This window comes from Rhincodon typus, chromosome 26 (assembly GCF_021869965.1).
Source record: "Rhincodon typus isolate 14 chromosome 26, sRhiTyp1.1, whole genome shotgun sequence".
Taxonomy (NCBI): domain Eukaryota; kingdom Metazoa; phylum Chordata; class Chondrichthyes; order Orectolobiformes; family Rhincodontidae; genus Rhincodon; species Rhincodon typus.
The window spans coordinates 38,354,836-38,366,564 of record NC_063357.1 but is presented as its reverse complement, the minus strand read 5'-3'; the positions used below and the strand labels follow the sequence as shown (position 1 = coordinate 38,366,564).

Here is an 11,729-nt window from a genome sequence, read left to right as displayed (position 1 = left end):
AACTTCCAATAGTTCAATGGAGTGATGAAACAGGAATGGCGATCTACTTCCCTGGGAAGTTTTTTTTTGTTTTCAGTGGACCAACTAAGAATCTCCAAAGCATGGCTGAGAAAGGACACATTTTGTTGAAGTGTTTCATCATGCTCTCATCAGGACAATTCACAAGAATGCCAATTCAAGGGGAAAACCAAAGCTGATTGATTGGCAAAACAACTCTTGAATTGATCAAGGTAATGCCATGGAACTTCAGTGGTTTGTGATGATTGACAGTTAACTGCTGGGCTTTGTTTAAATTTTAAACTGGGTAGGCTGACTCTGATCGGTCAAGACGTTGATCTGAGTAATGCACCAGCGAATGGCTGCCACCTGCTTTGCTGATTTGAAACGGTTGTGATTGGAACCAGGTGGATCTTGTTGGCTATGAGATCCTCGATTGGGGTTATTAACCTGGGCCAATCACAAAGCCCTGGCTGACCAATATAAACAGGGGATTTAGAATCTCCTCAGTTCAGGAGACTGACTCCGAGCTGGCTGGCCATAGCCAGTGTACTGTTCACAAGTAAATAAAGGGTGTCTTAGTGATGGGATACCAGCCTTGGTACAGTTCTTTCAGAAACAGATGCAGTACACGTGTGTACATATTCTTTCCATCTGCAAGAACTGGATTGTTCGCGTTAATACATGTAGCTTCCAGAATGAATAAAATGCTTCATACTGGAGCTTGACAACCCAAAATTGGTTGTCAGTATACTATCTGACGGTTCATTTCTCAGGGCAGCACCTTGACTAATCAGAGTCAACCCGCAGCCTGGTTTAAAATGTATCCAAACCAGCTTACTAACTGTTAATCGTCATTATGTGGTGCATCCTCCATGGCAATGCCTCCACCAATTCAGAGGCCACTTGCCAACCAATCAGCACTCTCTTCTTGAGCAGTGTAAATGTTTGTTTTCCTCTTAAATTGGTATTCTTGCAAAATGTCCTGATGAGTGCAAGATGAAAAGCCTCAGCAAAATGTGCCTTTGTTCCCCCAACAGCGCACATGGTTTGTACGACCAAACGACAACATCCAACATGTCCACTGCAAAACAATTGGATTTTGGAATGGAAACTGGTTCTTATAACATGTACAGCTATATCTCGGTCTTCTCTTCACGCTGTGCCTGATCTCTATAGCCAGCAGCTCCTGACCAGCCAGCACTTACTCAGTGATGTGCAACGACAGGGGTCATGTTTGTCGAGGTAATGCTCCAGGGTGTCCCATCCCCCACCCACTCGCACCATCACGTGACTCCGCAAAATCTACAAAATAAGACAGAAAGGCAGGAGTGAGCCCGGAGAACAATTAATATGTCTTTCCTTGAGCAAACCAGCAAATTGCTTTTTTTTTGTATTTGTTTAATTTCATTTTTAGAACAAGCTGTTTTCAGCTCTTGAAGTCTTTGTGGTGGAGTCTGGAGGACAATTTCAGCACCGAATTATGGAATCATTCTTGGCATCTAAATACAATCTGTCACCCACATAGATGGAACAGAGAGGGATCAATGATGATGACCGTGACTGCGTTAAAGCAATAAATTGGTAAACCCAGACCAGGTATGTTCCACAGAGGATTATTAATTCTGACCAATGCCTTTTTGCAACGTAAGCGTTGGTGCATTTGTACAGCCAATGATGAAGTGTCATTTGCAGATTTTTAGCACAGCGTGGGTGTAAATGATACAAACTGGACAGCTAGTCGCTGTCTTAAAGTTTGTGCCTCACCCAGTTCTTACGACTCGTTAGCATCAAGAATGTATATTTATAAAATCTTTCAGAGACCTGGAGAATCAATGTCACGGAGGGATACAAACACCAGAATCACAAAGTGGAGGCATTTTCAGTCCAAATGCCAATGTGGGTTGGCAAGTAGTGATGGTCAAACAGGGGACAGGCAAGTTATGAAATGGCCTCAGATCACGTTTGACTGTAGAGAATGACCCTTATGAAGAACCTATATAAAAGTTCTTGTGATTTGACCTATAGGTACCTATTTGGGGTGGCACGGTGGCTCAGCGGTTAGCACTGCTGCCTCACAGTGCCAGGGACCCAGGTTCAATTCCACCCTCGGGCGACTGTCTGTGTGGAGTTTGCACATTCTCCCCATGTCTGCGTGCGTTTCCTCCGGGTGCTCTGGTTTCCTCCCAACAGTCCAAAGATGTGCAGGTTAGGGTGGATTAACCATGCTGAATTACCCCATTGCGTCCAGGGATGTACACTTTAGGTGAATTAGCCATGGGAAATGCAGGGATAGGATAGAGGGGTGAGACTGAACGGGATGCTCTTCAGAGAGTTGGTGTGGACTTGATGGGCCAAATGGCCTGTTTCTGCACTGTACAGATTCTATGGCAATTAGTGGAAGTTGAATTCAATAAGAACATGAAATTCAAAGTCTATATGGTAATCATGAACCCTTTGTCAGATGTCATAAAAACCCATCTGGTTCACTAATGTCCTTCAGGGAAGGAATGTGCCATCCTTACCTGGTCTGGCCTACGTGTGACTCCAGACCCATAGCAATGTGGTTGACTCAACTGCCCTCTGGGCAATTAGGGATGAGCAATAATTACTGGCTTAGTTAGTGACACCCACACCCCATGATCAAATATACTAAACAAAACCATGAAATGGGTTTGACAGTGGCCTGCCCCTCCCAACCCTATGAGTGGACTTTTCTCCAAATAAATGCACAATAAATGTGCAGTCTAGGTGGGTTAGCCATGCAGGGTTACAGGGATAGGGTGGGGGGTCTAGCTGGGATGGTCTTCAGAGAGTCGGTGTGGCCTTGATGGGCCAAATGGCCTGCTTCCACACTGTAGAGATTCTATGATTCTATGAACATAATCCTTCTAAACCGTGAATGATCCTCTTGCCCGGGGACAACGAGGAAATCATAAAATGATTTTTAGATTTAAAATTGTTCTTTAGTCAATATCAGGCAAATTTTCAGCTGTTCCAGAATTGCCCTGCACTTGGGTCTGTGAGGAAATAGTGGATTTCAGAAAGGCTTGTTGTTTGTAAATTCCTCTCCACAGCTGAGGAGAGAAGATAGGACTGAAAAATGGGGCAAAATTCATTCGTGGAGATGAGCAAAGCGGTGCCCTTGTCAAACTAAAACAAAAACTGGAAATCTGCTAGCACTCACCCTCACAAAAATCAAAGTGTTGGAGTCGCCCACTTTGTATTTCCCTTCAGAGATTTTTACCATGGGAAACTGATCAGGACAGGTACAGCGGCTCACTAAGTAACGTACCTGCCAAGTTAAAAAAAGACACAGGTAAGCAAACAGAGCCCTTCACAACTTCAGAATGTTCCAAAACATTTCAGAACCTCCGAGATGATTTTTTTTTGACGTGCTGTTGTAACGTAGGAAATGCAGCGGCCAATGGCAATCTGAGAGATGAAATCAGTGACTAGATCAGCTGTTTTAGTGATGTTAGCCAAGACTCTCTTTGCTGTCCTTCAAATAATCGTTCACAGCCAGAGGGCAGAGAGAAAGACTCATGTAATGGGGCAGGTGATGGCCTAGTGGTATTAATCACTAGACTGTTAGTCCAGAGACCCAGGATATGTTTTGGGGACCTGGGTTCGAATCCCGCCACAGCAGATGGTGGAATTTGAGTTCAATAAAAAAATCCGGAAATAAGAGTTTAATGACGACGATTGTTGATTGTCGGAAATTCCAATCTGGTTCACTAATGTCCATTAGGGAAGGAAAACTGCCATCCTTATCTGGTCTGGCCTACATATGACTCCAGACTCACAGAAATGTGGTGCAATCTTAATGCCCTCTGGGCAGTTAGGGATGGACAATAAACGCTGGCCTAGTCAGTGACACCCTCACCCTGTAAATGAATGTAAAAAATATAACTTCTCATCTGAGAGAAGCCACCTCCAACAGTTTAACATTGGATGGTCAGCTTGGATGATGTGCTCAGGTGTCTAGTGTGGGGCTTTTGAAACCATGGTGTTTGGGCTCAGAAACAAAGTATCCAGCTCTAACGCACAGCAGATACAGGACAGCTGAGAGACTTAGGACTGACTTCAGTGTTCCCTACCAGCAAGAAAGTATGAGATGGGGACCCCATCAATTTCCCATCTCCACCTAATTAAGTAAGGGGTGGAAAGGCTCACGGGCAGCTTTCCCACCAGGAGCTGGATTGAGATCCTGATCCACGACTATTGAAGGGCCTCAGTCTGGCCCCGCTGGTATTTAATGAGTCACATCATCATGCACAGTCCTGCAGGGGTGTCATTCAGAGGCACTCTCTACCCAATCAAAGGACCCAACATTAGAAAGGTGTAGAGTGTTTGCTGAGGACTACATTCTACTCTTTCTGTGAGGATGTTCCTCCTCACTCTCTCAGCCATGCAGGGCTGGTTAGATGGGAGTTGGTTAGCTGGATGGCTGGTTTGCACTGGAGAGTAATACCAACCACACGGGTTCAATTCTCGCACAGGCGAAGGTTAACAGGAAGTTCCAGCCTTTTCATCCTCAGCCCTCAGGTTAATCTCACCATCTCTCTCTCTAATGGTCTACGGTCTTCTGGGACTATGGTCACGTTCACTGATTGACTTCAACGATAAATTTGTTGCCATTATTCGGATGTGACGAAGTTCATTTAGGTCCAAAGCCCTTCTGAATGTTAGCCTAATGGGATGGAATTGCTTGCTACTGAAATTGATCAGGTTATTGAAATTACATGATATCGATTGCTCCAGAGGTGTGTAATAACATCTCTGAACAGGTTGATTAGAAAAATAGGTTAAATGAAATAAAAAAAACATGACATTAACAAGGGCCCTCTTATGGTACAATGGTAGCAGTCCTACCCTTGTACTGGGATGCCTGGATTCAAGTCTCACCTGCTCCAGAGGTGTACAGTAACATCTCTGAACAGGCTGATTAGAAAAATAGGTTAAATACAAAAAAAAATCAAGACATTAACAGGGGCCCTCTTGTGGTACAATGGTAGTGTCCCTATCCTTGTACTGGGAGGCCTGGGATTAAGTCCCACCTGCTCCAGCGGTGTGTAATAACATCTCTGAGCAGGTCAATTAGAAAAGTAGGTCAGAGAATTGACCTGAAAAATCTTCATGACATCAAGTTTGGGAAGAGAACAGGTTCTGAAGTTTCTTTGACAGAATTGTGACTCAGTCTTGAAGACTCACTAATCCTGCCATCTCACTACTCACTGTGAGAGTGATGGTTTCTTTTGCCAGCATGAGAAGCTGGATCTTATTGACTTGCCTGCATCAAAACACAGGAGCAATCAATGTCACATTGGAGATTAGATGTGCACTGTCAAGATTTTCAGGGAGTGTGGAACAAGATGCATGCCCAAGGGTCTCATTAGATGCAGAGATATTTGTTCAAAGTTGTTTAAAAATCACTGATTTTCACAAAAACATTGAGCTGAGTTTTACAGTGCGGAGGTGGAAATGGGCTGGAATTTGCAATGGAGAGTTCAGGAGGACGCTGCAAGGTTGAGGGAGGTTACAGTTATAGAGAGGGGGCTAGGGGATGGAGAGATTTAAATGCAATGATTAAAAAAAAAGTCAATTTAAGGTCAATGGACGATGGGACTTGAAGCAAGAGTCTGAGAAGTAGAGATTTGGAAACAACTTAAGTTTATGGAGAATGTCAAGGTAGATCAAAACAATAGGACATAACATTAAAATTGGTCTCAGAGTGTTCATAAGTTCACAAAAGCGAGTGGAAATTCAGAATTGTCTACCAAAAATCGCTGTTGTCTGAGGATTGAATAGATTAGCCTTTATTGTCACATATACTTAATGAGTATAATGAAAAGTTTATAAGTCGCCGATTACAGTGCCAACTTCGATACAAAAGTACCTAGGCACAACTTCTGGATTGATTGAAAATGTCAAAATTATGGTTGGTGGATTTTTGTTCAGAAAAGGACATTATGGCTTGCAGAAGCAAGGTGAGTCTATGGAATTAAGATGCAGATTAGCCATGATCTGAGTGAATGATAGAACAGCTCAATGGGGTGAATGGCCTCTTCCTGTTCCTGTTCATTCCCTCTGTTCTATTACCTTAGCTTGAATTTCATGCCCGTTATAATAGTTTTAATTGTGGATCCTGTTTAATGGGAAGCCTCAAACTATACAAAGAGCTCCTATTACGGCCCACTCAAAGATTTGTACAAATTGAACATTAACTCAGAGACAGTGGGAACTGCCGATGCTGGAGAATCTGAGACAACAAGGTATAGAGCTGGATGAACACAGCAGGCCAAGCAGCATCAGAGGAGCAGAGAGGCTGACGTTTCGGGTCTGGATGTTTCGGTTTCTGAAGAAGAGTCCAGACCTGAAATGTCAGCTTTCCTGCTCCTCTGATGCTGCTTGGCCTGCTGTGTTCATCCAGCTCTACACCTTGTTATCATTGAACATTAACTCGTTGTTTTTGTATTGTACTTTTTGTTTAAAATCCAAAATACCATTTACCACTTTACAATTATTTTAATCTCCATCAATTTTAAAGATCAATACTCACCCCAGATCTCTCTTTACTACTTTTGATTAAAGAATCTTACCCATAGATTCCTTGCAGAGTTCTTTATTCCTATATGCACTGCTTCACAATTTGTTGTTTTAAACTGCATGTGTCTCCTATAAGCCCACCCTGTCTATAGTGTTTGCCATGCTCACAGTCTGCTATTACAGATTTCAGTAACTTCCTCTTGAGTCAACGTTCAACTTATTTATATGAATGGAAAATGGGAAAAGTTCCACTACAGATCTTTTGGGATTACCAATACCCAACATATCAAATGGGCTTTCTTCCTCCAATCAAGGTGTCCAACCTCTGTAATGGGCACAGGGTCACATATCAGTACAGTACAGACCACACAGGAGACCTATAGGGCCTGCACAAGAACTGGTCTCTTTAAGATGTGAGCGTGTGTGGCTTCGCAGGAATATCAAAGGGACCAGACGATACAATGAATAGACCAATGGCAGCATAAGAAAATCAGAGAAAACATTCCTGTTATTTGATTCAACCCAATTTGTCCTTGTCAACCCCCAGCCGACTTTCTTTGAAGACTGTTCACGCACAAGGAGGTAGAGATCAATGCAGGGTGGGCTTGGTGAGGGCAGTGAAGCTGGTTTTGGGGTCCAGACTCTCAATTACTATCTCATGTTTGACTACACTTCCTTAGGGTGTTATTCCTCCTGGAGTACAATGCCACTGTGGCTGTTTCTTATTGGAGCACAGTGCCACCATAACTGTCCTCTGTTGGGATACAGTACCACCTTGGCTGTCTCTTATTGGGGAACAGTGCCATTGTAGCTGTCTCTTGTTGGGGTACAGCGCCACCACGCCTATTCCCTGTTAGATTAGTTATCCCTGGTGCTGGTTCACATTCGGCTTCTATCACTGCTTCAGGCTTCTATCAGGCTGTAGTTACATACACACCTCGGGGTAAAGTCCGACATTCTGTATCCAGCCGCATCCTTCCTGTGCTTCTTAATCGGGGCAGCTATTTTCCAAAGGAAGAGCACATGTAATTTGCATCCTAATCCCAAGCCATCCTTGCCCAACGTTGACAGAGGGTAACTTTTAGCAAAGGCCATCCAATAACAGTCAGAAGCGAGACAGGTAAGAACAGAACCAACCACAGCATCTCTACAGCTAACCTAACACAGACCTACCACAGCATCTCTACAGCTAACCTAACACAGACCAACCACAGCATCTCTACAGCTAACCTAACACAGACCTACTACATCATCTCTACAGCTAACCTAACACAGACCTACTACATCATCTCTACAGCTAACCTAACACAGACCTACCACAGCATCTCTACAGCTAACCTAACGCAGACCTACCACAGAATCTCTACAGCTAACCTAACGCAGACCTACCACAGCATATCTACAGCTAACCTAATATGGGCCAAGGGTTGGACTGGACCTTTCTGGTCTGTACAGTTTGATATCCAGTCTCCCAGCTCCAGGATACTCTCTGTAAGCAATGAAAAGGTACCAGGAATGAGGAACATTGGTTATGTGGAAAAATAGGTGATGCTGTGATTATCCTCCATAGAGCTGAAGAGGTTAAATATCTAATCATGGAACACAGGAAAGCCATTTGACCCATCATGTTCTCTGTAAGAACAACTCATTGAGTTTCAATGCACCGACTTCCTGCCATACCCCAAACTATTTCTCTTCCTTTTTGAAAGCCACCATTGAATCTGCCTCCACAGCAGTTTCAGATGGTGCATTTCAGATCCCAAATATTCACTGCATGGAAAAAGACGTTCCCCATCTCAAGTTTGGTTCTTTTTCCATTCCCATCAAATCCATGTCCTCTGGTTCTGGATCTTTCCGCCAATATTCTTCCTTTATGCTCTTTCTGGACCCTCAATGATTTTGAATAACTCAATCAAATTGTGCTTGATTGTTGTCTCCTCGGGGCACAGCCCCGGTCTCGCTAATCTCTCCACGTAACTACGTTCCTCATATGTGGAACCAGTCTTAGAAGTCTCCTCTGCACTCTTTCTAAAGCCTTCATATCCTTCTAAAATGTGGTAAAATGTTTCCACTGGCTGCAGGGTTGGTCACCAGAGCCTGGAGATTTAGGATCGTTGGCAATTGAGGAGAGTTCTTTGTCAGGCAGCAAGTTATTTTGGAATGTAATCAAAAGAAAGATTCAATAATAACATTTGGAAAAACAGGAATTAGAAACACAACTGAGAAAAACATTTGCAAGGCCAGGGGGTAATAGACTAATTGAATAGTTCTTTCAAAGGGTTAGCAATTAGTAATTAGTTAGTAATTAGGGGGAGGCTTAGTGGTATTATCACTAGACTATTAATCCAGGTAGAATTCTGGGGACCCAGGTTCGAAACCCACCATGGCAGATGGTGGAATTTGAATTCAATAAAAAAAACTGGAATTAAGAATCTAATGATGACCGTGAATCCATTGTCGATTGTCAGAAAAACCCATCTGGGTCACTAATGTCCTTTAGGGAAGAAAACTGCCATCCTTACCTGGACTGGCCTACATGTGACTCCAGACCCAGAGCAATGGGGTTGTCTCTTAACTGCCCTCTGGGCAATTAGGGATGGACAATAAATGCTGCCTGGCCAGTGATGTCCTCATCCCGTGAATGAATAAAGAAAAAAAAAAGTAAGATATAATGAGCAGAATGGTCTATTGTTCCCTGATTGGATTCTATGAAGAATACTTGTGCCTCTGTGTAGGACAGCAAGAGAGTACAGTCACTGGCATACTCACCATTTCATCCAAGTTCCTGAAATCACACAGCTCTTTCTGTGGTTTGAGTTTTGGAGGGATGATCTCTGATGGCAGATCCATCTCCTCCCGGATCTCTTCCTCAATCTGTTCCTCCATCTGAATGAGGACCGGGGCCAACATCCCAAATTTGGAAGCTCTCCTCGCCACCTCCAGCAGGCACAGCACAAAGTTCTTCTCGTTTTTCCTCAACACCAGGTCCTCCGTCTCAAACATCAACACATCTGCAAATGGGAGCAGAGCCGGCAGGTCAGATCCATAAAGATCGGGAGACAATACACTGGGAGCATATCGAAAAAGAACGACCTGCATTTATATAGTGCCTGCTGTGAACTCAGAGCACCTCCCCATGCTCAATCCCAAAGCACTCTACAGTCAATAAAGAATTCATTGTGATCCAGTCATAATAGAAATGGGGGTTCCCAATTCAATCTCCTTCAAACTTTAATGAAGAGTGGCAAATCGAGTTTAATTTGGATAAATGAGAAGTATTATGTTCTGGTAAAACAAACAAAGACAAGACTTATACAATTAAAAGTAGGGTCTTGGGCAGTGTTGTAGAACAGAGAGACCAAGGGGTTCAGGTATATAATTCTTCGAAGTTTGTGTCTCATGGAGGCAGTGTGATTAAGAAGGTGTTTAGCATGCTTGCCTTCATTGCTCAGACCTGTTAGTATAGGGGTAGGGACATTCTATTGAGGATGTATAGATGTTGGTGAGGCCTCTTCTGGAGTACTGTGTCCAGTTCGATCACCTTGTTATAGGAACGATATTAGTAAGCTAGGGAGGATTTTGAAAAGATTTACCAGGATGTTGCTGGGAATGCAGGGTTTGAGTTATATAGGAAGGCTGGATAGGATGGGATGTTTTACACTGCAGTGAAGGAGGTTAAGAGGTGACCTTATAGAAGTTTATAAAATCATGAGGGGAATAGATAAGGTGAATAGCAAAAGTTTTTCACAATGGTGGGGGAGTTCAAAACTAGGGGGCATATTTAAAGTATTGGTAAAGATCCGTAGCTCAGGTTGTGGATGAGATTGTTGACTTGCTCACTGAGCTGGCTTGTCTTTGTTTAGACATTTCGTCACCATGCTAGGTGACATCATCAGTGGAGCCTCCAATGAAGCAATGTTATACTACTCCACTTGGAATTTATACTGTCCGATCCTGTCATTTCCGGTTTTGATTTAAATGGGTTTATATATGGGGTCCAATTCTATATGTTTGTTGATTGGAGTATGGGTTGAGAACCATGCCTCTAGGAATTCCTGTGCGTGTCTATGTTTGGCTTGGGCCACTATGGTTACTTTGTCCCAGTTAAACTGATGGCCTTCATTGTCTGAATGTACAGATATTAAGGAGAGTTCATCGTGCCGTTTTGCTGCTGACTGATGTTCATGTATTCTGATGGCTAGTTTCCTTCCTGTCTGTCCGATGTAATGTTTGTGGCAGTCGTTGCATGGTATTTTGTAAACCACGTTCATTCTGCATGTTGTGGGAATGGGATCTTTAATCCTTGAAAGTGTTTGTTGTAGAGTGGCTGTGAGGGCCACCATGATTCCTAGTGGTCTTAGGAGTCTTTTATCAGTTCTGATATGTTCTTGATCCTTCAATCAACAAACATATAGAATTGGACCCCATATACAAACCCATACAGATCAAAACCCGAAATGACACTACTCACAATAACGGGCTGGACAGTATAAATTCCAAATAAAGTAGAACAACGTCACTTCATCGGAGGCCTCACTGATGATGTCACCTAGCATGGTGACGAAACATCTGAACAAGAACAAGCTAGCTTGGTGACAGCCTCATAGGGGGCATATTTTTAAGGTGAGAGGAGACAGATTTAAAAAGATGAGGCAATTTCTTTTTGTACACAGTGAGTGGTTCATGTGTGGAATAAACTTCCAGAGGAAGAGGTGTATGCAGGTAAAGTTACAGTGTTTAAAAGACATTTGGGTAAGCACATGAGCAGGGGATGTTTGGAGTGATATTGGCCAAGTACAGGCAGGTGGAACTGGTTTAGTTTGGTATTGAGATCGGCATGGACTGGTTGGACCGAAGGGTCTGGTTCCATGCTGTATGATTGAATGTCACTGTTCGCTTTGACTCAAGGAAGTAAAAAGGCAAGAACTACCTAAACAGGGAACAGCTATTGAATTCCAAGGTGCAGAGGTGTTCTCATGTACAAGTCACATAGGTTAGTATGTAGATACAGCAGAAATCTAACAGGATGCTATTGTTAATTACAAGTGGAAAGGGACAAAAGGGTAAGGAGACCCAAAAACATTAAGAGATAACAAGGTGTAGAGCTGGATGAACACGGCAGGCCAAGCAGCATCAGAGGAGCAGGAAAGCTGACGTTTCGGGCCTAGACCCTTCTTCAGAAA

At 43.3% G+C, this 11,729-nt stretch overlaps 1 protein-coding gene across 1 annotated transcript in view; it reads right to left on the bottom strand.

Annotated features, from left to right (window-relative positions):
* LOC109930943 (GAS2-like protein 2B) overlaps positions 1-11,729 on the bottom strand; it is a 253,141-nt gene that overhangs the window by 24,443 nt on the left and 216,969 nt on the right. The window contains exons 2-4 of the mRNA XM_048612621.1: positions 9,316-9,557; positions 3,185-3,292; positions 1,206-1,302 (exon numbers count right to left, since the gene is read on the bottom strand). Coding sequence (XP_048468578.1) covers positions 1,206-1,302; positions 3,185-3,292; positions 9,316-9,557 — 447 coding nt within the window. The remainder of the gene's footprint in view (positions 1-1,205; positions 1,303-3,184; positions 3,293-9,315; positions 9,558-11,729) is intronic.